Source organism: Petaurus breviceps, unplaced genomic scaffold (assembly GCF_028583685.1).
Source record: "Petaurus breviceps papuanus isolate PSGF00001 unplaced genomic scaffold, PetGlider_PUasm1.0 90740, whole genome shotgun sequence".
NCBI lineage: Eukaryota > Metazoa > Chordata > Mammalia > Diprotodontia > Petauridae > Petaurus > Petaurus breviceps.
Genome location: NW_027187330.1, coordinates 1,705,191 through 1,732,273, shown reverse-complemented (window position 1 = coordinate 1,732,273; position 27,083 = coordinate 1,705,191). Strand labels below are relative to the sequence as shown.

Below are 27,083 nucleotides of genomic sequence, written 5' to 3'. Positions count from 1 at the left end.
TAAAAGAAGTTTACTTTGGATGAAACTCTGCAAAAAGAATACCCTTTGTGACCTATGTGTACCTCCAGAGAGAGAACTGATGAATTCTGAATGCAAACTGAAGCATACTTTTAAAAAATTTTTATTTTTCTTGGGTTTTGGGGTCTGTTTTCTTTTCTAACATGGCTAATATGGAAATATGAGCATGATTTTATAATGTATAATTGATGTTAAATTGCTGGTCTTCTCAATGGGTGGGGAAGGAAGGAGAGAATATGAACTCAAATTTAAAAAAAAGAATGTTAAAAAGCTTTTTTGTTTACTTATAACTGGGAAATAGTTAATGGAATAAGTAAAAAATATATATATTTTTAAAAAGAATACCTTTTAAGATTACTTGCCCCAATTTTTGATTTTGGAAAGCACAGTCAATGATCTCTCTCCTACTCTATCAGCAAAGTTACTCCCATCTCAAAGAGTGTTCCAGTGGCTACACTGAAAGGAGGTGAGGAAAGGGGTAGAGCTATCTTGGTTCATTTTTGTATTTCCAGTAACTAGCACAATGTAGGAGCATTAATATATGTTTGCTGAACTCGATAGAATCCTTGTATACTGTAAAGTCATTAAGAAAACTAAGGATAATTTTATTTCTTTTATAGAAACATCTCAAATGGGTACTTTCAAACTAACCTATCAGGTTGTTCTCTAAAATATTAGTTTTTCTAAATCTTAGTGAGATATTATTTATACCAGAACAAAATTCAAAGCAAAAGTTTCGTGTTCTGAGAAGAACAAATATAATGAAGATTAAAATTCTGTAAATAAAATAAAAGCTAAAAGTTTACAAAATCTAACAGGATACTTTACTTGAATAGACATCTTTGGATTTTTTTTTCTTGATACATCAGATTATTTTATAATAAACAACAAAATGATGTCCCTTGTTCAATCTTATGACTTGCATTTTTAGAAGCTATTCCATATCCCATAAAGCAGGTGAGATCGATAATCATTTGAAACTTGGACTATCAGAACCAACGTGTTTCTGTCCCCTTCTCCTAAGTTTTTTGTGGCCATACTTGTGAAAGAAAAGAAATACCTTTACTTGTTTATTTCCATGGCATTAGCCATCATTCGTGAATCTAAGACTTTCAGAGTTAGGAGAGGAAAAACTTATTCCAAAATTTTGCTCTTCACTAGAGCTGTCCATAGTGGAAAACAAGAACTCTCTTTCTGTAGCCTATCAGTTTTGTAGTAACCATAAGTCTTCTACTGCCCTATGTATTCATATTAAATATATAATTTTAACAGCTTCAATTTCAAAAGAAAATGCTGAAGGGTTACTTGAGTTATCATGACAATCACAGACTCTGTCCATCTCTTCACTGAACCTTCAACATTAGACCGGCATTTTGATTTCTGTAGTAATTTAGTTTCCTTCCATTTAGCACAGCAAATAAAATTTGTAGTAAAAACAGAGAAATAAGGGGAATAGAGATAAATTTTGAAGAACTAATAAAATTTCAACAAATATTTCAATGATTTTTCTCTGGACGCACATATATTTCTGTTGCCCCACATCCGATCCTCTGGTTAATCAGTGATAAAGTTATTACAACTGCGGGGAAAAGTTATTAGTAATATCTTCAAAATTATACTTAATCAATTTGCTTAAATCACACACACAAATAAGAATATCATATAAACATATTAAAAGTGTATTTGAATAACTCTGGAACAACCATAATCCTTCAGAGCAATGACTTTGGGAAGGATCATGGAGATAGCCTTTTTTTTTTACCCTACTTAGGAAGAATGCATATAAGGCCAAAAAATGGTCCTGTACTTTATTGAAAAGAAATCTACCTTCTAACTTTTACACATGCATTCATTGTTTTTTTTCAAACCCAAAGAGTTTACAATATGATCTCAGAAAATGTAAACTAGTAAATTATCCTATAGTCTAAAAGACTCTTTCCTAAGGTATTTGGGGAACTTGTAGACAATGGGAAAATTATGAAATATAAACAAGGTGGGGAAAGAATTTTCAGTTGGGGTAGATTATGAATCATACATTCAAAGGAGAAATTTTCAGGTAAGAAGAAATGAAAAACAAATGTTTCCCTATGGGAGTGTCTGCCAGGCAGGCAGGGAGACAAGAAAGGATAATGGAGCAAGAGCATCTTGATCACCACTATCAAATTTTGACATTTTAACTGAGACATTTAACATGGCCATCCGTGGTACACCTCAAGGGCAGGAATCAATGGGAGGTTGTATGGCAGGCAGTTAAGTGTGGCAGAAAGACTTGGAGCCAGAAAACTTGAGTACCATCTTAGCTTTGTTTGCCACTTACTACCCATGGCACCCTTGCTAAATCACTTCACTAATATGAGGCTCAGTTTCCTCATCTGTAAAATGGGGGGAAAAGGGACTGGATTAACCTTGATGGTGGTGGTCCATTTATTCCTTTGTCCTCCTAGACACAGCTGAATCAACTGCACTAAGGAACCCTTGTTTTCCCCCTATATTCCCTGGTATTTCCCCTATTCTCCATAATGTATATTTCCTTTCTAGTCAGAGATACAAGAACGTGTCCATGAGTTCCCTGATACAGACTCCAGTCAACTGCAGCTGTTCTCCACAAAAATACAAGCTAAACATTATCAGGCCATGTTAGCAAAATAGCCTTTGTTGGGTTGTTGAAAGACATAAATACTTCAGATGATTGAGAAGCCCTCCCCGCCCCAAGTGAGCAAAACTCAACTGTAATCTATTTTAGTCTTTTTAAAAGTCTCTTTAAGGGGTGGCTAGGTGGCACAGTGAATAGAGCACTGGCCCTGGAGTCAGGAGGACCTGAGTTCAAATCCAGCCTCAGACACTTGCCATACTTACTAGCCATGTGACTTTGGGCAAGTCACTTAACCCCAATTACCCTCCAAAAAAAAAAAAAAAAAAGGGAATGCTTTGGGGCAGCCAGGTAGCGCAGTGAGTAAGAGTGCCGGCCCCAGCAGAAAGGTGATGCATATAAGGTTCTGACATACATTTCTCAACATGGCCATTGTGTGGATTCATTTTGCTTGAATATGGCTTATTTTTTCAAGACTTGGTTTTTTTTTTTTTTGGGGGGGGGTCCTCTAGATATCAAATTGTGGAATGGAAAGGCCATTGTAACATCTTTAAAAATTCATAGAAGAGACCAAAAGGGAGTTGTAAGAAGCAGAGACCAGCAGGAAAGTTCTGAAAGTAATGTCTGTAATTTTATATACTTAAAAAAAAATCAAGTAAGAAAGGAAGATTCATAGTTACATATGAAATCCTTGTTTTGTGTTTTGCTGTGTGTATGGAAACATTCTTATTTTGGGATTCCAACTGAATAGCTATGTGGCATGAGGGCTAAAGAGATCTCTCTGAAGTTTTAAACTGAGGACTGAAATAATGATGGCTTCTTCAAGAGAAATGACAAAGCTAAGTGGTTTGGAGGATTTGAGGGGAAAGAAAGCATACGGAACATGCTTCTATCAGTGATAGCTGAAATAGATGCTTTCTTCCTTCAAGATCCAGCTCAGGCGTCTTCTCTTCCAGGTGCTCTAGTCAGTGTGACTCTAGATAGGAATGGTTTTCCCGAGGGCAACTGCATTCCAAAAACAACCTTTTCTGTCCATGTGCTATGCCACCAGATATCACCATATCCTCAAAGGCGAGGGCTGGGCCATTTCTCAAAGCTGCATTCCCAGGAGACAGAATTAATTAAAGAATAATTACTGGTCTTAACGTTTAAATCACAATAACTGGCATAATTTTCCACCCACAAAAGAGTAATAATAATCATTTTAGAAGAGAATAAATTTCTACAAAGAGGTATAACGCCATGGTATCAATGTTTAAAGAGGATCCCTGTCAACTAGTACTTCAGTCTTAAGGAAGTTTTCCAGAAAAAAAAACAAACTATTCCCATTCATTTATCAATGAACCATATCCATCTTATGACCTTTATGGCTTTCTCTAGCTCCTAGATAATAACAAAAGCAACAACAAAAATTCAACTCAACAAACACTGCCTAATTCCACCATTAGAATGTGAGCTCCTTTGGGAGCTTAGCACAGTGTATGTAAGCACTGTGAATGCTTGTTGATTAACTGCTGATTTATATGTGCAAGGTAATGTGTTAGGCAACAGGGAGTACAATGATTCACAAATTCCCAACAAAAATGCCCTCTGCTTGAATTAAGAACTTGTGTTGATGATCCTATGGACAGATGGTGTTTATTTCCACTTTGGGCTGTGGTGCTTACCCCTATATCCTCTCATCCCTGTTCATACAACTCTATTTAGCCTTCCAACTCAAGCTGTACCTCCTCTGTAACTACTCTGGATCACATCTCCTCTGATTCCTAACCTCATAGAAGTACACATTAACCATATAACACATTTTGGCATATGATTATATCCTTGTATTATTTTTCTCTAATCCTCACTCTTTAGAGTGGGACCAACAAATGCTTTCAAAATGAATGAGGGAGGGGCGGCTAGCACCAGCCCTGGAGTCAGAAGGACCTGAATTCAAATACGGCCTCAGACACTTAACACACACACACACACACACACACACACACACACACACACACACACAAACTAGCTGTGTGACCTTGGGTAAGTCACTTAACCCAATTGTCCTCCAAAAAAAAAAACCCAATGAGAGAGAGGAACAAGAATCTTAGAGGAAAGAACAATAGAACCAATACAATCCCCTGGACCCCGACAAAGATTTTGCTTGTTTTTATTACACAGGACTAAATGTTTTTGGTTGGAGAATATCCCTAACATTTAAAATTATGCAACGAAGACAACACAAATTCATACCTGCAAATGAATTTAACACAATTATGTTGCGTTCTCTATCCACTGTCATGGTGACTAGAGGCCTGTTGTTGTTCAGTCACTTCAGTCATGTCCAATTTGGGGGTTTCTTGGCAAAGATACTGAAGTGGTTTGCCATTTCCTTCTCCAGCTCATTTTACAGATGAGGAAACTGAGGTCAAAGAGGGTTAAGTGACTTGCCCAAGGTCACACAACTAATGTTCTAGATCTGAGGCTGGATTACCCTGCTGAAATCCCAATATTTACAGAGACAAGTGACCCTTCCACAGAAGCTTTGGACGGGGTTCGACAGTTATCTGTATGCTGTCTCCCCCATTGATATGCGAACTTCACGAGGCCGCGGAGCAGGTTTTTGCCTTTCTTTGTGTCTCTGGCACATAGCGGACACTTAATGCTCACTGCTCTGACTTGATCGATCTCTAAGGCATCCTTTCACTACTTCTTTTGTACTTTCTGCTCTCAAACCAATCTGTATTTATATATCTTCCTATTCTCTTTATTGTGCAATTAATCTTATTAGAATAAATAATGTTGTTTTACCCAATTAGACACACAGAATGTCAAGGATAAAAGGAAAACAAAAGATTCTGTAGTCTGGTGGATACCAAACTTTGTTAATTCTGCAGCCTTAAAATTAAAAATTTGGAAGCATCCATTCCTAATAGGCATACATGTATGTTTATAAATTGTGTACACATATAGCTGTACTTATGAACCATACAACAAAATAAAATTGTAAAAGGATAAGATAGTCCACAGGAAGCCAATAGAATTTACTGAGTAAGGGTCAGATTCGTGACTTAGGCAAAGCACTTTAGGAACTGTGTGGAAAATGAACTGGAGAGGAGAATGACTTAATAAAGAGACACATTTAAAAGGCTATTGCAATAATCCAGTCAAGACATAATAAGAGATGGGGATGTGGGAAAACTGGGACACTAATGCACTATTGGTGGAATTGTGAACTGCTCCAACTGTTCAGGAGAGCAATTTGTAACTATGCCCAAAGTGCTATAAAAATGTGCATACCCTTTGATCCAGCAATACAACTACTAAGTCTGTATTCCAAAAAGAATAAAAAAGGGGGTAGGGGTAAAGGACTTATTTATATAAAAATATTTAGAGAAATTCTTTTTGTGGTGGCAAAAATATTGGAAATTGAGGGGATGCCCAACAATTGGGGTATGGCTGAACAAGTTGTGGTATATTAATGCAATAGAATACTATTGTGCTATAAGAAATGACAACAGGCATACTTCAGAAAAACCCAGAAAGACTTACATGAACTGATATAAAGTGAGCAGAACTAGAACATTGTACACAGCAATAGCTGTATGATGATCAGCTATGAATGATTTAGCTATTCTCAGCAATACAATGATCTAAGACAATTCCAAAAGACTCAGGATGAAAAATGCTATTCACATCCAGAGAATGAACTGATAAAGCCTGAAAGCAGATTGAAACATACTATTTTTTTTGTGTTTTACCCCCCCTTTTGGTCTATTTCTTCTTTCACAACATTACTAATATGGAAATGTTTTACATGATTGCACATATATAACCTATATGAAATTGCTTACCCTCTTGGAGAGTGGGAGAAGGTGAGGGAGAAAATTTGGGACAAAAAAAAATTTTAAATGAATGTTAAAATTTGTCTTTACATATAACTGGCAAAAAAATAAAATACTATTTAAAAAAAAGACATGATGAAGGCCTGATTTGAAAGGGGAGAAAGGGAATGTGAGTAGAAAAAGAAGAAACGAAAGAAAAACCCATGAAAGATGTTGTGAAGATTGAAATTACAAGATATGGCAACTGATTGAATATGTGGGGTAAAGGAAAGTGAAGAGTCAAGGATAACACTAAGGTGGAAACCTGGGTGACTGACCCACAGGAACAAGGAAGCGCAGAGGAGGTATGAGATTGAGGAAATGGTAACAGAACTTCATTCCATTCATAATGATTCATTCTTTTTCTCTTTCATAGCCACCAAAAAAAAGGTCTGTGTTGAGAGAGTGTGTATGTGGGGGTCCTTCCTAATGGCCAGTACCCAGGGAAGGTGACTGGCAGATAAGAGTATAAGGACTAAGGCAAAAAAGGCAGGAAAGAATTTTGCCAGCTCAGCCAATACAGGTACCAGGCTGAGGCAGTCAAAATAAGTTGAAGGAGGCAGAGTGGGGTACCTACCTTGGAGACAAGCTCATGACTGCCTAGTAGAGGTGAAGGGAAAATACAATCCATCTGCCCACTCTGATTGCTGATCACATAACTCTTGAGGTCATTAGATAACCCCTACTTTGGAGATGACCTCTCTAACCTTAATTTCATTTTACAAACGAGGAAACTGAGGACCAAGGAAACTAAATTACTTGCCTATTATCACTCATCTAGTTGGTGGCAGACCTAGGAAATTCTGGCTTAGTGTAATGGTACACCCTTCAGTTTCCTGTTTTCATGTATCTGACAATACACATTTGTTGTGTCTACTACATGACAGACACTGGGGATACAACACAAAAACAAAGCAGTCTTGGCCCTAAAGAAGCTAATATTCTGTGGGGATGGGAAGAGCAACATGTTCAAACACCAAGAAATGTAAAATATACACAAAAGAAAATACTGAAGTCATTTTCTGGAGGAAGCACTGTGCAACAGAAGAGACTTCTTAAAGGAGATGTACTTACAGCTGAAGGTACCTAGGGGTTCTAAGAGGGAGAAATGAAGAGAATCCATACATAAGAAGCAGTTTGTATAAAGCTATGGAGATAGGAGATGGACTACCAAGAAGGTCAATTTGGCTAGTACACTGAGTATATAAGGTAGAGTGGTATTGTAATCACTCTGTTAAGTGAGGCTGGAGGTGGAAAAGGCTCTGTTGTCTACACAACTGGATTGTAAATTCCTTGTGGTCAAAGATTAATAAATAAGTAGACGTTGTTTGTGTAATCACTTTAATACTGCTAGGATTTATGATTTCATTAGCATGCCAAATAGGCAAATTGCAAGTCCTCTATCATTTAACAAATGGTCTCAAAGTTGCCTTTATGAGAAATTTAAGAAATCATCACTCTCTGAGCCAACCCGGTGATGAACCAGACTAGGAAGGTCTTCAGGCAACAAATGGTCCTCTGCTAGACACCCCCCCCCCCTTTTGGGAGAAAGGCAGGGCAATTGGGGTTAAGTGACTTGCCCAAGATCACACAGCTAGTAAGTGTTAAGTGTCTGAGGCCTAGATTTGAACTCATGTCCTCCTGATTCCAGGGTTGATGCCCTATTCACTGCACCACCTTGCCGCCCCTAGACCCATTCTTAAAGACTTCCCATCTTAGTGGAGGTCTTACCAGAGCTGAATTTGCTTTTTCTACCACCTAGTGCAGTACAATGCTAGGTATACTATAAGGTCTCACTAAATTCTTGTTAACTCATAAGAGGCATTCTAGTACTTTTCATAAGGAACAACATTGATTTCATTCATATTATAATCTTCCTTCACTCTACACTTAACACTTAATTAAATTGGAAGCTAAGGAAAATATTGTTAATTTACCATTTAAAGTAAGTCTAAATTACAACTGCCTAGATTTAATAGTAGTAAATGGATTGCCTCCTAGTTTCACCTAACTCCAGTGTTTTAAAAATTATTCTACATTTACTGAGCCCCAAAAGAACACTATACTAGGCAATGCAGATACAAAGAGGTAAATGATATGGTTGTTGCCCTCAAAGTGCTTACAATTCAGCTTTGGAGTGAAGTCACCTAAATAAAAGATAAATAGGATTATGCTGAGTGGCAAATGCATACTACAGAGAACAAATGCCACAAGAGTACAGAGAAGGGAATATGTTAAGTGCTGGGACAAATTTAGACTGAATAATGATAGCTAGCATTTATATAGTGCTTTAAGGTTAGCAAAGGGCTTTGTAAATATGACCTCATTTTATCCTCAAAAAAGTAAGTGCCCTTATTATTCCCATTTTATAGATCAGGAAACTGAAGCCAAAAGAGAAGTTATATGACTTGCCCAGGGTCACACAGCTAACAAGTGTGAAGGCTGTAAGTAAACTTATGTCTTCCTGCCTCCAGGTTCAGGACCCTAGCCACTGTTACACTTGGGGAGGACAATGGTGCATGTGGGACAGAAAGGAGTATGTATCAGAAACACAGCAACTAGCACAGTACATTTTTCATATAAGCTAGTATTCAAAATTCATATGTGTTGAACTAAACTGAACAAAGACTTAAGACTTCTAAGGAAACAAGATAGTCAGTTTGGCCATGGCCAGATGATAGCTTACTTCTTGTGGTGAATGAACAGGAGATAAGCGAATTCTCACAAAAAAAGACAAAACTCCTCAGAAGTAAACTGCTATGACAAAAACTTTATAGTAATATGACAATGATAACAGGAATGCCCATTTTAAGAAAACTACAAAATGAAAATCCAAATTTAGAGAACTGGTAAATATGGGCATGAGTTACATTACAAAACAAATCACCACAAGTTTTGGTTTTTTTTTTTTTTATTTTTGGAGGGCAATTGGGGTTAAGTGACTTGCCCAAGGTCACATGGCTAGTTTTTTGTTAAGTATCTGAGGCCAGATTTGAAGTCAGGTCCTCCTGACTCCAGGGCCAGTGCTCTATTCACTGCACCACCTAGCCACCCCCACAACGTTTCTTAAAGATTTATTTTTGGTAGTATATTTGAGATCTAGTTTGATCAACAAATATTTAACAAAACATGTCTAGCTACTGTGTGAAAGTCAGATCTATATTACAGAGGTCATAGACTTTACTGAGATGACTGAAAAAAATAGCCAGAAGAAATGTCTAATGCAGAGCAAGTATATAGTTATATGGGCAGACAAAAAATTAAACTTAATGCCTAAAACTGAGCTAATATACCACATCTATTTAAATACATAAGGCAGTCCCTTATTTTTGAACCTGGGTTATATTCTAAAAACTCTTTTAAAGTTGGTTATTTGGAACTTTTAAGAGTTTTTCATAGAAACTACTTATGGTTAGGTAGTTAAGTCCTAAGGCCAGCCAATAAAAGCCTTTTCGAAAAATGTGAGCACAAAGCAATGCATATATTTTATATGGGTTCAGTATTCCAAGGAATGTTGGCCTTAAATTGATCTTTGCAGATATATCCATATATAATAAATAGTACATTTAAAACCAAGGACAATAACAATGAAACTGAAATAGCTAGAAAATTATTTCAACCAGTCTAAGCCCAAGAAAGAGCCTAAGACTGGGAAATCTACTTTCTAAAAACATTTTCCTCTAAAAAAAAAATTTGGCATTTCTATTGCTATCTTTAAAATCATGATCCCCTTTGTACACAAAATCTATATAAACTGCATATACCTACTGACCAAGATGTTTTATTTTATTTATCTTCATTTTATGATATAATACTCTTCTTACTGGTCTAGATATAAGGAAATACCTACTTTCCAATGAAATTGTGTATATTGGGAGGGGGGAGGGGTGGTAGAACCTTAATCTGTTAACATTTTTCTTATGTCTGTGCCTTATATGCAGAGTACAACATTCCAAAGAGCAAACACTACCAAGCAAGTCATTATTTTCCTCATTTAAAAATAATTCATAGTTTTATGGTCAGAAAAAAAAATGAATCCAGTCTCTAAAGAAAAAGTTAGCTTATTTTCAGTTTGTTTAGCTTTGCTAAAAATGGTGTTCTCATTTTCACTAAATAGCTTTTTAAAAAAAGTTATCTGAGAAAGAGCTAAATAGTACTAGTATAGTAATGGTCATGGGTGTTAAATCTGAACACTATAATTTGACAGCTTCTGAACGGCTTTCATCTGGCTTTTATCTATGGTAAAAATGTATTAAACATTTTTTCACATTTGTTTATGGTGTATTTGGAACTTCTACCACTCATTGTTTTATCATTTCATGCCATTGAAAACATTTAAACACAAAGTAAAAGAATAAAACTTTTTAAAAGTTTTTCACAACAAAATTTATTAGAAGAATAGTGGTTTTGAAAAGTCTAGCATCCAGTGAGAACTACCATACACAACATTACAGTTGGGAATGTTCTTCCAAAATGTCATGGTCAAATAATACAATGGAGCCATTAAATCTTACACATGCACGAAAGAACTAGCGCTTTTGACATATAAAGCAAAAAAAAAAAGGGGGGGGACCACATGGATTAAAATTTAAGTACTTATCACATACATTAAGACACAGCTTATTTAGTCCAGTCAAAAATCAGAACTGCATTAAAAAAAATTAATGTAGTGCAATCAAACCAAAAACCTTAATTTGTGATCATAAGTGCTCTACTACATAAAACATTGATCATAGCAAGAAACAAAAAGTTCAAATCACACAGTACAAAAAAATCTGTAAATAAATATAAACTACAGTACAAGAGAAATATTAAATTATACAATTCCGTCAAACTGTAAACAGTATTGAAATGAGGTCCATAAGAGTAAAAGGGGTTCCTGTTATATTTTTTCATGACACTTGAGCTTCTAGAAATCTGATAAATGCCATTTTTCATATCTTCAAAGACTATGGGTTATACAAATGGAAAGAGAATTCTTTTCATATGTAAAATATCAAATACTAAAGCAGAGGAATAAACCAGTTTTGTTAACCACAGATAACCTGCAGTAACTAAAAGATACGTTTAAAGATTATCTTACTCTCTTGTAGTCTGATCTCTTCTTTAAAGATGCAAAGGACTAATTAGAACTTCACATCAGAAGAAATCTGTCATCAAGAGATTAAAGACGGCCAATTAGATGTAAATGCCTGCCTCTGTGCAGGAAACACCCCCATCCCCACCCCCCTACCCCTATCTCTGCTGATTCTTTGACATTTTTACATATTAAATAATGCAACACCGACTTTGGCAGAATCACTACTAATAAACTCAAAGCACTCCTGGCCCATTGGTTCCATCACAGTGGCCAGTGCACAGAATTCTCTAAAGACATTGCATAACTAGAATGTAGAGGTCAGACACCCAAGGACCAGTGCTTGAATTTAGTAGTAGTCATGGTGAAGAAGCAAGAGCCACATTAAGGAACTGCCTCTATATAAGTTATAGAAACAGTTGGGAATGTCATTTACTTTAGTTGTGCTGGCTATTAGTGGCATTTTTAAGTATATAGTTTAACTGTGTGTGTGAGTGTATACACACACACATACATCTCTTACAATACATTGTTAACAGGAACCCCCATGTTATCTGTTCAGTAGTAATAACTGAATATACAGAATGCCACTATAAGTGTCTGAGGCACTGTGTGCTGGAGAGTTATATGCAGCTTTTAAATCCGTTTGGCTGAGTTATACCTGGATACCTGAACTGAGTTTTAAGTTGACATTCATCAAGGATGTGCTACCAGCACTTCAAAAGAAAAGCAAAACAAAAAAAATACAAGTCACTGCTAGGTTTAGGAATAGCGTAGAAGTACCTGAATTGAGTTCGAAGAGTGTGTCAACTGTCCCTGAGGGTTCTTAAACAGTGTGAACAAGTCGGCTTCCTAAGCACATTAGTCTTACTTTACATATTGGACTGATAAAATACCCATGTCTGACAATTTAACAAGGGGAGGTTATAAAGAATTATGAGAAAACACTCCAAAAGTATATTGTATACATTTCTTTTCAAAGCAGCAATAAGCTGCTGTAAAGTATACATCCCATTAGTACAAGCAACAAGTGGGAGTCTGATAAAAGTTTCTATCTTTAAAAGTCTGGTTTTTCCGACAACACGGCATACAACCGATCATATCAATAACCAAAGACTATTTATCTCCTAAATCAGAAAGCACCTAATTACAGACTAGCAATTCAGGATTAGGTTTTTAATCAAACACTTTGCTATTACATACTAAAATTCCTTAAACTGACTAATGCTGGTATTCTAACCTATGTAATTATTTCCCCACCCCCCTTCATTTTAGAAATATACCATTCCACAACTTAAAAACATTAAGATTCATTTTTTTCAGTCCTCTGATGTAAAAAGCATGTCAGTGAGCAAATATTAAAAATTTACATGGTAAAAAGGCTTGAATTTCAGCCAAAGATTCTAAATACTGCTCATTCCCTGAAGACATAAAAGGGAGAGAAAATCCCTACCCATTTTCCTAGTGACAATAATGATCTGACACGATTTTTCATTTGGAGGAATTTTCCTAACTTCCTCTGAAATCCAAATTCCTAAGCCCTAAAATAGCTTAATGAAATGAGAGAAAGATCAAGCAAACACTAGAGTTGCCTGGAAGGTATAATGTTATTTTTTCTTCCTTAAGACAAAGATTTATTTATATAAATGTGATCTGACCCCAGATTAGGAGATGGTTTGTTTTCTTTTTGTTTTTCAAATCATTCTAAAACTTACAGTACCTAAGACTCTGAAGACAAGATAAATTAAGACTTTAGTGTTGTAACAGAAAAAGTGCTGAATTATCCCTTTTCCAATATTTTTAAAATGTCAGACAAGTGCTTTAATAGTGACAGCAAAATGTACTGCTTCCAACAATTAAAAAAAAATCACCTTTGAAAAAGAAAATCCTTTTGAGAAGTGCAGCACCAAGTACTTATTAAACTCAATTGGTAGGTGTCCCCATTATTCTGATGGGGGCAGAAAATAGTTTAGATCTCAATTTCATTTGGCTAGTAACTGCTGTAGTCTGTTCTCCTGTATCAGTGTCCTATGTCCAGCCCCTTCCACACTATCCACTGAGAAATTAATCTCTAAAGAGATTATTTTTAAATTAGTGTTTTCAGGATTAACACCTGAGAAAGGGAACAATTATGCAGAACAAGGAACCCAAGACTGCACTAATACTGGTAATAGTTTCACAAATTCTTTGCCCAAGACAAACCTACAAGTCTAAGAGGTATGGATTGTTGAATATGTGTAACTGGTTTTTTTTTTTTTGGTATGTGTGTATAGGGACATTTCCAGTGTCTAAAAATAATTACCTTAAGACCGTTCAATAACAGTCTAAAACAAGATAAACAGCTCAATTTTTACATACAAATAATATAGATTAAATATGACTACAATACTTGCTCCATCCAATTAATCTGTAACTAAAAGTGCTTACTTTTAGGCTTCTGCAGAATCTTTTAGCTATTTCAACCCATAGCTACAAAATCAGCCAGAAAACTTAAAAGTACCCTCCAACATGTTATAGTAATTTGTACATAACTCATACATTTTGATATCTGCCAATTTAACATATAATAATCTAGATGCTTCTCACAAATGGCTATAAAAAGGATCTAGAAGATTCTTGACTCAAGAAATGTAGATGGCTCAACCTTATCACAGTATGTCCTCTTACTAGTTTTCAGAGTTTAGGACAGAATGTTTAAGCTCTTCCATCTTTATCCCAACCTAATTTCTCACAAAAGCCTACATATCCTTATCCCTTTCCCGTCTGTCCCGATCCCCCCCCAACCCTCCCCGTTTCCATCTCCTTCATAAGAGTTAGGGCTCACAGCTATAATGTTATGCTACAGGGTTAATTTATAACTTTTTTTAAAAGGCTAAAAAAGCAAGGTCATTTTGGAGAAAAAGGGGTTAATTGCACAGAATCTCTCTCCAGTTTCCCTTCAAATGCCATATTCACATAACCTGCTCAGTTGTAACTGGACTTAATCCTAAGAAAACCAAACAAAGATCTGGGGATTTGTATTCTATGCACCACAAAGTTATCTTTTTCTTTTTAGTGAAGTTTAAAGAGCATTTTTATATGAATAGAATATTTCTCTGGCCCATACAATGTAGTAACCCATTAACTAGTGAGCTGTTTAGTTAAGACCATTAAGCTTTCAATAGCACTGCTCTGGCCATAGGTATCAACATGAAGCCATAATTATAAAGGAAAGTAACAAGTAACAAGGAAAATGGTCTATTACTTCATCAAAGTCAAGAATCTTGACTTGGCTTATCAAATTTTAATGTTTCCCATGAAACACTATATGTTTTGTTTCGGAGCTTTTCAGTCCACTGTCAATGTTCTATCACCAAAGACAATAACTTGAATATAGAGGAAAGGATGGCTCATGTGAAAAATGTCCTCTGGCATTCAGACAGGCAAAAGAAATCAAAAAGCAAAAGCGAATGGCTCAAAGCTAAAGTGGAAACAGCTATAAAGTGGCACCTAACAATCTAATATGTAGCTGACAGCTACTCAAAATTTAAAATTTAAGCAGAAATTCAATTTATCTCTCCCAAAACTTACAAATGTAGTGTAAGTTTCAAGTTCTAGGAAGGATCACAAAAACTGAGATGGAGCCCCGTAACTGAAAGGTAAATTCCAAGAGAGGCATGTGAGAGGGGTAAGGAGTCTACTATTCCGGAACAGCCCCCACTCTGTATCAGTAAAAGGAATGGACATACCATACTGTTAACTATGTCTCAATGACAGAAAATGGCTATGACACAGCCTTTACAAGCAGTAAGTTTTGCAATACAGTATGGAGTTCCCTCAAAGAAAAAAAAAGTTGTATAATTATTAAACTTCCTATGGTGCCAATGTATTAGAATATCTGATCTCTTATAGGCTCATGTTATAGCTAGGGTAAAATGTTAGAGAATGAAAATGCCAATTGGTTGAGGTAATGATTGGTACTAGATAACCAGAGATTTTAAAAGCACTTCAACATTCGAAAGGAAATGTGGTTCAAATAAAGCTAATACACTTCACACTTGTTGAGCTTGCTCACTAGAACCATAGAGTTAACTCCACATAAGGACCCCCATCACATAAAGCCTTACTTATATTCATGATCTGTTGCAGCAAAGGCTTACTAAGCAACATCTATTTCAGTATAACAGCAAACTGAATACTTTAAAGTATCGTACACATAAATATAAAATGCTTGTTTTGTGAAAGGAAACAACCTTATCTTTCATGGTATTTGGAAGAGGGAAAAATTTCACAGCTGATTACTAATTGTTCATAACCACTTAACTTCCTGTCAGCCTACTTAACACACTATCATGACAGAAAACTCTATTACTGCCAAACTCTGATGACGGCACATGAAGTACACTGCCTTGGGAATCAAAAGACTAGTGATAAAAATACCAGAAAGAAATCCTTCCACAGAATTACTTAGTGTTTTCACTACAACGGGGTTATGAGCTTGCGTATTGTCATCAGTGTTCTCTCACAAAAAGGTAGGAATAACAGGTTCTAAATATATATCCCTGACCTAGAAACATTATCATCCACTTATCAGAAAAGATGTGAGAAAGAAGGCTTTTGTGACAAATAAACTACATCTTCCCACTCCAAAAAAGCAACTGGTCAACTGGGGTCTGGGCCCTGCAAAACCTCTGAGTCAGCAGAAATTAAGCATGCTAATAAGACAATCCCCCATTCCATATTTAAGATGATCCCAAACACAACTAGTAGATCTACACTGAAAGTGCCAATACAGCATAGCGACAAATCAAGAGAGAAGTCAAACAAACATAAAGGGATCACTGCAGCACCTAGATTGATAGCCAGCCATGTGATGAACCACTTCAAGAAATACATGGTATAATGGAACTTTGAGAACAAAATTTAACATTAAAAGTGCACCTGAATATTACAAACTAACTTTACAAAACCTACAATAAGGTAAAATATATATCTTTTGAAATATTCAGCAGCTTTTTTTTGTTTTTGTTTTTTTTTGTTTTGTCTTTTTTTGAGAGGCTCATGAAATTTAAAAGGGACCACTAACTAATTCCAACCATGCTTCACAAAACAATAATGGCTATTTTATATTGCAGTTACCAGTGTAATGCAATTAGTGCTTAAAAAAATCTACTGGAAAAAAAAAGCCAACACAAGAGACCTTTGGAGGAAATACGCTTGTTCAAAAGCTTCTCTGAAAAGAAAGTTTACCTGAATATTAAGTCGTCACTGATCTCAAGTGTAATGTTAAAAAGCTTCACAGACATGAATATTACAATCTTCAGGTCTCAGGACATTTAATCTGAGAACATTTAGAGTTTGGTTTGTTTTTAAATTCACTTTCTAAACCAAAGCAAATAATAGAAGTACTCAAATTTTCACTATTTACAATTCTTAGCCTACAATCTGAAATGACACAATACAAGTTCTCTTTATAAACTGCAGCATTAAAGGGTAGGCACACCATTCTTCTGCTGCTCGATTGTCATCCACTGAAACACACATAGAAAATATTTATGTTAGTAAAATGATCACTCCATGTACACTACAATGACAAAGTTTTACAAAACTCAACTCATACATCACTTAAATAGACTACCATATAGGGTTAAACCTCTCTGAACAGGAAAACTCTACAAAAGTTGAACTTTTAGGGCCAAATTTTTAAATGGGCCTTTAATGATATTTGTCTGCAAACGAAAAAACAGCACAGGCACAAATTAACTGCATTCACAAGGGCCTTTTTGCAACAATCTTTAGCTACTGAATAATCCAAGTAAAGTACAAGAAGGCACTAGTAGCCACAATTAATTATGTGCTGACAAAAACAATAAGGGTGGAAAACAGGAGACTTCCTTTAAAAATTTAGCCCTTTGCTCCCAGCAAACTTTCTACAACTTCCTTCAACAGCAGATGAAGCCACACATTTAACAATGCATTTTTATTGCAATTTCCAGCTATGCTAGAAAATACTGCAGAGTTTACATACTGGTACTGAACTCAAACTGCTTATTGTATTGAGATGATAACTGGAAACCTAAGAGGAAGCAGGCTCATTCAGTATTTAAATCATCACACAAAGTAACTGAAGCAAACAAGGGACCAAGCCCAGTCTATGTTAAAAATGAGCAGTGCATATTTTTAATTGACAGCAATGGTGTGCCTAACCTTTGAACTGTTAAGATGCAGGGGAAAAAACACATTTTTATTTAGGCATATATATATATGCCTAAAAAGGCTAATTTAATTAACTGCTCCATATTTTTCATATAAACAAAATCATGCAGTCTTGGGCCTACCTAGTCCTCTTTTGCTATAAAATATTGGCATCTATTTGCAATCACCAACTTCAATTTAATCAATGCCCAAGTACAATGCTTATCATTTTTATTTTATACATAAAAGCCAATGATTCTTTTGGTTGAGCAATTATAAAACTGAGAGGGCCTAAAATTGATTTTTAATTGATAGGATGTATGTAGTGTTTTTATTTTGTTTTGCACAACTGATAATTCTGATTTATATATAGCATTAAAACCTGTGGGCTTCACCCAGTTCTGGATGGTTGTTGCAGAAATACTAGAAGAATGTACTGGCTAAACTTAGTTCTCGGTCTACTGGAGTTTTAAAAACCCACCTCAAAAACAACAACAAAAAACAAAAAAAACCTTTAAGGAGTGCTTATATCAACATGATCTGAAACTGCCTAAAGTACTGTGTGCTAAGCAACCATTAAAAATCTATTACTGAAACCTATTACTGTTAAAAACTAGAAAAGGAGAAGGGAGTAGGGGGAATTGATGCTAGATTAAAAAAACAACCTGCTACTAGCAAATGGGTTATTTAAAAAGGAAACACCCTAAGGATCTTTAGTCATGAATGAATTATAGTTAAATTTGATGTGTAGCCTAAATCAGATTAGACTACCTTTGGGTTTTTTTGTTTTTCCCCTCTACACAAAAAATGGATCCTTCATCAATGTGGCCAATTGGGCAGATTACTGAGGTTGTAATGTCGAGAGATCATTTTAAAAAGATCACAGTTATACACATTTCCCCTTCCCTATTTTCCAACCCTAATATACAGATCTGAAATAATTTAAACCAGTTGCTGGAACTACATATAGTAGTTAGTAAACGCATAATCAAATCTGTAAAAAGGGTTTAAGGTTACAAAGAAACCTAGTTTTACTAAAAATGAGGCATACTCTATTGTATCATTAAATGTACCCTGACTGCTCCTGAGTAAAAACGGAGCTTGTCCTCCATGAGATAAGGCTACATCCTCACAAACTGGTGAGATCAAATCCTACCCTTAGAAAACCCAAACAAAATTACAGTGAAGGTAGTGTTTACGAAGTAATTAACTGAAACATTTCTGAAGGTAGTGTATGTACCTTCCCCTCCCCCCCACTGGGTGAGCACTAAACATATTATTAATGTTAAATTAATTTTTGCAAGAAAATAATAAAATGTAATTAGACCCAATTGATTACTTATAATTATTAAGGAGATAATCATTCTCCACGAGCTCAAGAGATTTACCCTATGTAAAGAGCAAGTACTTTATTGTAATACTTTAATTAGCTGGATCCAAGGAGAAAGAAAATTCTGAATAATTTTCTAGTTTAAGATGGCTTTCTAATTATGGACAATAAAGCTCCAAGTAGAAGAGAGCTGGGCTTTAAAAGTGGCCTTAAAAAAAAAAAGGTAAATATGACAGTAACTCCCCTTCCCTCCCAAAAAAAAAAAAAAAAAGCACACTGGCTCTACAGGCAAGGAGTCCACTTCCACATATATGCATTCTCTATGAGGTAACTCAATTCTCTAAATTGTAGAGAAACATGCAAAAGGCCAAAGGGAAAAAAATCTAAAAAGTATTCTGAGCCACACTGCCCATGGAAAATGTCAAAAATGCAACATTCACAATGCACCTGCCACCTGGGTGTTCGAACACGTGTCACAGTAAATGGGGTCAGGTGCGCTCAGTGATAGCTGAACAATGCAGTGGTGCTCACCCAGCTTGTAAAGTAATTGGCACGCTACAGTATCCCTACTCATCTTTTGACTCATTTGCACTTTGTGCTGCCTCTCCCTGGGGATCTAGCTCAATCTTTACTGAAACATCTGTACCCTCCGACCTCATTAATTTCATCTTTTTCTTTGGAGGGTTTTTCAAAGTGCCCAGCCTCTCCTTTACTTTGTACTCCAGTGTACTGTGGGGAATTCCATAAATACTCTGAGCTTTGGAAACACTCATTTTTCCACTCATAACCACCGAGATTGCTTCCTCCAGTATTTCACTGTTGTACTGTCTATATCTCCCTCTTTTCTTCCGAGGCTGCTTGGAGCCTGGGTCTCCTTCTTGATCCGACGTGGGATATGGCTGTCCAGAGGTAGACTGCTCAGCATCTGAGCCCCAAGAATCCGGTCCAGCATCTAGCATACTTCTTCTATTTTGTTTTGGAAGAATAGCCCTTAACTTTTTACTAAGCGCGCTCTCCGTTTGTGAACCCATGACCAAAGAACTATAGCTATACTGGTCACCAGTGCGGGACTCCCATGAAAGGTCCATGCCTCGAACTTGTGGTATCTTTAAATCGACTGGAGATGAATGGCTCACGTCCTTTTTTCCATCTTGTTTAGTTTGAAGTGCCATTTTTTGAAAGGCAGAATTTTCTGTAATAAAAGGAAGGTCACTGATGTTGCTGAGTGCACCATTTCCCCTGAATTTCATGCGGCTGAAGTTGAATTCATAATGTGGTTTTGCCCAAGAGGCCTCCCTGGATAAGATTAAATGTTGCCCATGATTCTGTAATCCAGATGACCCAAGGCTGGCAGCTGAGGAGAACTGGTTTCTGCTCAGTAGCTCTTCACTAATCTGCAGTGATCGCGCCAGTGGAACTTTGAGAGATGTGGAGTGGCCAAAACCTTCCCTGGTTCCATCCTGTAGGCTTCTTGGAGGTACCCCATCACCACTCCGAAGTCCGTCCGGACGGTGCTGGCTGGGTCTCCCAGGTCGCCTAATTGGATGGAAGGAAACTGATGTGAGCAGGACTTGCACAGGTAGGGAGGGATGGGTGAGGGGACCACTCCTTTATTAGAAGGCCTTGCTTGGGTAACATCACTTTGTGTTATTTATTTTCTCTCTCTCTAAAATTTAAAAAAGGTCTCAGCAGTCATTTTAAAACTTGTCCACCAAAAAACAAAAACAAAACCAAAACAAAAACAAAAAAACAAAAAACAAAAACCAGGAGCTTTTTGGGCAAAGAAAAATGAAACCTGTCAGCTGGTCGGGTTCACAAATTTTCGGAGGTGAAAGGCTTCGCGCAACTGTCTGAAAATAGCACCTTAAGTATAAATTACAAAGTAAGCGTCAGTCTCCATGGCTCTATACACAGCTGTGTTATTAACGTGACGTTACCACTAAACAAGTACAGTAATAAAAGAGTAAGCCAATGATTTTAAAATGCAACACATTCAACATACATTGGACAACCTGCTACAAAATCTGAACTGCTGTTCACAATGGTGGAGGCCATGTATGGGTGCTCATTTAATCCACACAGAAAGCTGCTGCTCATCATCAAAAAATAAACAACTCCAAACAGTTTGTCATTCACTAGCAAAGAAGCTACATGTTAACAACTTACCACACTGCTTCCTTTTTAAACACAACGAGAAACACACTGAATGAGAAAAACCTCTGATTCTCCCTATGAAATGTGCCAGCCTCAAAAGAAATGGCCTTTTCTTACCTCCAAGATTTTTATTCCTCAAATGCTACTAAATTTAATTCACTTCAAAGTTAGGAGCATTATGTTGTGTGTCTTTTAAACTTTATTTTAAAAATCTATTATTTGTGGAGTATTCATTTCTATCTATACTTTACAGTGATGGCTCCCGAAGAATGCTACCCAAAAGTTAATGATTTCATGAATCACTAATTCTTAGCCGATTTTCCCCCCACATATCTACAATACAAACTTATACTGGTTTGCAAGTGTCAGACTTTCACAATGACGACAGATTATCAAGATCAATAATGGCGAATGGTAAAGCATGCCCAAAAGAAGTGATAGCATTAATAAAATCTAGGTAAGAAAGTGAATGTTTAAGAAGTAAGACATACAGGTATTGGTCCTATTATATCTTACAAAAATAACATGCCAGATTTTTTTCTTATGGGCTTTGTGTTATGATCAGCAAAAGTAACACCCTAAGGATAATACCGAAACTTCATCTAAAAACAGGGCGGTACTGCTAACTCACTTAAGAGACTAGAGAAATTGATCTGAGTTCCACAAAATGTAAAGAACAGAGAAATAATTTCCTAAGTGAAGGTGTGGTCTGCAAAGACAAACTTTAGGCAAAATATGATGCTGATTTTTCCCACCAAATCACAGGTAAGTCTTATCTAAGAGTTCCATTTAGTCAAACTACTTGGGCTCCTGAAAAATTCCCAAATTTTTCATGATATTGTGATATAAGAATAAAATTTACCGAGAGGGATAGATTGCATTTAAATCAGTATTTGAAGAAGAGAAAGGTGAAAAAGAAAAGGCAAATACTTTTTAAAAACCAAAATGGATAAAATCAACAGTAAGTTTAACTTCTTTCATTTCAAAAAGACCAAAAAAATGAAACATGAAGGAAAAAATAACAGGGACAGCGTTGTAGTCGCTGATATTACAAAGCATTACAAAGAAAGGGATACTTTCTAAAAGCATAGTTAAGAGCATGTTTCAAAAAGTTAAAACATTTTGATTTTCCCTACCTTAATCTATGTAACTGCCAAAAGCTTTATACTTTGAAGCTAACCCTAAATATTATTTAGGATGACTAAAAAGACTGTTTGTCATATCTAACATGCAATTCAATGACAACTTCTTAAAACTGCTTCTATATATCTCAATTTCTAATCTATTCTACATAAAAATAGCTCCTTTAGAAGGTTGATATACAAGGTTGATAAAGGGCTCCAGATCCTTCTTCACTATGAAATTTGGTTCCTAGAATCTCAGAAAACTCACTTTTATCTTCAAGAGTGCTACAAAAACTAATTTTACAATAATTCTGTATATCGTCCTGACAAGAGGTTCAATACCTATCCATACAACCACATCAACCCCATCTGTTAAAAGAGGCAATAGAAAGCACTATTATATTTTATGAACTGAAAACACTGGAAATTATAGTTGCAGTTCACACTTACCAAAACCCAAAGATTTCCCATGTACCAAGTTCCACTTCTTATCCAAAAAGCTACAACCAAAAGACTATATCTGATATACCTTAACTTTGTAATATTTGATTAAGGTTCTTTACTCACATGTCAAACCAACAAACCAACCAAAAGTACAAATGCATTCTTAGCAAGTTCTTAACTACTTAATAAAACTATAAAAGTAAAACTATGCTGTCCAGTTTCAGAATGCAGCTATTCTTAGGAGGTGGACTAAAGGCTGAATTTATAAAAGATCCACCATAAAAATCATCACTCTGAAGGATTTCCATTTGTTTTAAATGGAAGAGGAGAATAGTATCAATCTGTAATAAATTACTTATGAGAGATTATGAGAAAGCTGCAAATATTTTCCCTTACCCGTTCCCTTGAGAATTGGAGCAACCTGGAGAATGGCTGAGGGAAGTGCTGCCAGCACATGGACTTTTCTTAGTGGACAGATCAAGGACACCGTCTGTAGAAACACAAAGAAACATATGAGAATGTGGAAAAACTATGTGTAACAATGAACTCCGTTGGTCTGAAAAGTTAAAAGCTGTCATCCTACTATGGATGAATACATTTACTTTTAATTTCTAAATCATCAGTCAATCAGTCAAATTACCATTTTATTTAGAAAATAGGCCATCCCATCCTACTCTGTGTACCCCCCCCACGTTCCCCCCAATCCAAAAAAAAGAACTCTTTTTTTAAAAGGGGGAAAAAACTCAAGAGGTATACACTCAAAACAACAGGAATTATAAACTAACTTTAGATTTTATACAAGTTCATAATATTGGGATAGGAGGCAAGTCTGGCCTATCGTCAGAGATATCTAATAAAAAGATTACCCTTTGGCAAAGCAAGTGTTAATCTCACAAACATTATTATAATGTCTTATAAAAGGCAGAATGGTGTAGCCAAGAGATAATTGATCTTGGAACTTAGAAAAAAGTCCAAGTTTTGTCTAAAGCCCACCTCTGAAGCACATTAGCTGCCTGACCTAAGCAAGTTTCTTAACATCTCAAGGCCTATGCAACTCTCATGATCTTAACCATGAGATGCAGAGCAGGTACGAACCTGCATTAGCTGAACAAAAGTTTTCTTCATAGAGTTCCTTATACTAGGGATATCCAAGGTCAAGTCTTTATAGTTAACATGACCAAAGATTAATATTAGAGAGCCTGCCCACAAAAGTTCAAACATTTCACAAAACTATCAAAGATCCAATCTCCCAAAGTCATAAATTATAAAGTCAAACATCTAAAATTAAGTCTAGAAAAGGTAAAGTCCACATATCTTGGGTTCTCAAAATACTTGCAAGTATTGTTCAATGGGGGAGTTTACAAACCTAATGACAAAAATTTTATTGTAATAAAATATTTTTGTGAGGTTATAGTTGAATAATATGTTTGTTAAATATAGACAATGATAAATGCTTGTTGATTGATTAGAGTTAACAGAGAACATTATGGACATTGCCCTGTTGCATCTTTATAAGAACCTAGTGAGGGAAAGTAGTAGCATTTTAATGTTGCCTTCATTTTACAAATTAGAAAATTGGGTCATGACTTGCCCATGGTCACACAGTTATCAGACATGGGATCTGAACCTATGTCTCCAAGTCCAGTGTTTTTCCATTATACCATACAAAAAAATTCCATAAAGTGGGAATAGGTATTACTAGTATGTGATTTCAGATAAATTTAGTTAAAAATGGTTGTATTCCCAAGATCACAAATCTAGAGTTGAAAGGGATCTTAGAGATCATCTAGTCCAACCCTCTTAATTTTACAGATAGGAAAAATGACATTCAATAAGTGCCCAAGGTGACACAAATAGCACAGCTGAGATTTGAATTCAGGTCTTGTGACTTCAAGTTGAGTGATCCAACTCTTGTCCTTTTCCTGCTACACCCCACAGCCGTTCCTATATAACTGATTTCAAAGATAAAGTACATAATACTATGACAGTACTAAATATGGAAATGTCAGATATCGAATCCTAAGTAGAAGTTAATAAGAATGATGTTTTAAGTTTTTTGCTTGTTTTTAACAAAACCAAAGTTTCAGGAAGACAACGCAAGAAAGCATCCTTTATTAACCAAGAATATACCAAGTGTTACATTGTTACTATCTGTGCATAACACTGTACAAGAAAATTACACTTTGTATATAGCATTAACGATTAACCTTGTGGACTCATTTTATTAAGCAACCATCCCACAACTTCAAATATCCTTTACAGTAACCCAAAATACTATATGATTTTTAAAGATAGCATTTTAGGTAAAATGAATATATTATACTACTATTAAATACCCTTTGCCACCAGGTGAACAGCAACAGGTCTCTTAAATCTAATTTCCCTCTATTTGGAGAGAGTGGGAGATAGGACTTGTGGGGACCTTCTCATTTCCTAGTGTGGGCTGTTATAAACTGATATGTGGTCAATACTAAAAATATTCATCAAAAAAAGTCAATGTGTTGCCATTGGTGCATTTCCAAAGGCATCCATTTCAAGTCTACATGGGAATTTTTATTAACCAAATATATACCATCTCTTTTTAAAGATATAACCACAATAATGATGTTGATAATATAATATTCAACTATAGAACCACTACTGAAGGAAGTTAGTTTATATAAATTTATCATTCAGCTTATAAGTTAACTAATCACTATTTAATAATAGTGATAATAAATCACTATTAATAATAGTGATAATAATATTAAATAGTGATAATAAATCACTATTTAATAATAGTGATAATAAATTTAATAATCCCTTAAATCTATCCACTTCAAACATAACCAGCAAATGTGACTGTAAAACAAAAGATTATAGTAATATTTAGAGCAAATACATTTTTAGTAAGGTTGGCAAGAGACTGCAACTGTTGTCTAAAGATCAACCTTAAATTCAGAGAGGCTCTTCATTAGAAAGAAAGAAATTATTTGCTCATAGTACCTCATGAAGACTGTTTATTAAAACACAGATGGGGTCTACAATCTGCAGAGGCATAAAAAAGTATGGAACAATTAATTTCTTAAAGAAGTCTGAAACAGATTTTTTTTAGTAGAATAACAAAAGCACTGAAAAGAAAACAATCTCCTTTAATATCTAATGTTCAGAAAGGCCCCAGTTTTACAGAAAGAACATTATTATCAATGAAGTGGACATATGACAACTTTTGTCTAGTCAAGAAATCCTTCAAACATTCTGACTGAAGCCTTTCCTAGTCTCTTCTACGGAGAATAACGTTGCCTCTGAGATAATCTACTCTGTATTTGTATATTTTAAATACATAGTTGATAACATGTTGTCTTTGGTCAATTAGAATATGGGCTCCTTGAAGACAGGTATGGTGTTTTTGCATTTATACGTATGCCCCAATATTCAGCATAGTACCTGGCATATGGCAGGCATTTAATATAATAAAGTAACAAATTCAAACTATGGCTTTTACATATGATCAACCAAAAGTGGGCTATTTTATAAATAAGAATATAATTTCACTGACTAGGCACAAGAAAATAATTTCAAAAACAGTTTTTTTGGTCATCTTTAAAAGTTAAATTATGAAAATTTTATATGGAAATCTCCAGAGGCAAACATTAAATTTGTTTTATGCAATCAAATTTTTTAAAGTTAATACTTTCAATTCAGATGATTTCCCCCTTCTCTCCCCTTACCTTCCCCACTGGATATGTACAAAACTGTACTACTTTTACCAAAAGGTTTGAGTTACCTATAGTTCAATATAAATAAAACTCATTAATTAAAAACTTTAAATTTAGAATTTATAATAATCCAAGCACTAGCTTGGCTAAAGACATTTTGCTATCAAAGTTATAATGCAAAGGGAAATTTTAACCTACTTGAGAAAAAAAAAATTTAAGGAACTTTTAGAAAAGCAGCATTCATATATTACTAAAAATAAATGTTCACACTGCTTGGGTGGCTAGGTGGTGCAGTGAATAGAGTATCGGCCCTGGAGTCAGGAGGACCTAAGTTCAAATCCAGCCCCAGACACTCAACACAAAAACTAGCCATGTGACCTTGGACAAGTCACTTAATCCCAACTGCCCTCCAAAAAGTAGATAGGTAGGTAGATAGATAGACAGACAGACAGACAGAAAGAAGTTCACTGCAATGAGTCAGAGGTTTACTGATGCTAGATTTGTACTTATTACCAGTGATAGATTTTAATATACATACATTCATAACAAATTTTTCTCATTTGTTAAAATAGGCTGCAACAGATTTTATTTGACTTTGTATACAAGAC

At 35.5% G+C, this 27,083-nt stretch overlaps 1 protein-coding gene across 13 annotated transcripts in view; it reads right to left on the bottom strand.

The window, feature by feature from the left end:
- The window catches only part of LCOR (ligand dependent nuclear receptor corepressor), a 143,898-nt gene that overhangs the window by 23,043 nt on the left and 93,772 nt on the right, over positions 1 to 27,083 (bottom strand). For 12 of the 13 annotated variants that reach the window (XM_069067110.1, XM_069067112.1, XM_069067116.1 and 9 more), the window contains one exon: positions 23,174 to 23,267. In XM_069067110.1, coding sequence (XP_068923211.1) covers positions 23,174 to 23,267 — 94 coding nt within the window. Of the gene's footprint in view, positions 1 to 10,835; positions 20,592 to 23,173; positions 23,268 to 27,083 lie in introns of those variants that run through there. The other variant, XM_069067121.1, reaches the window with a different exon arrangement.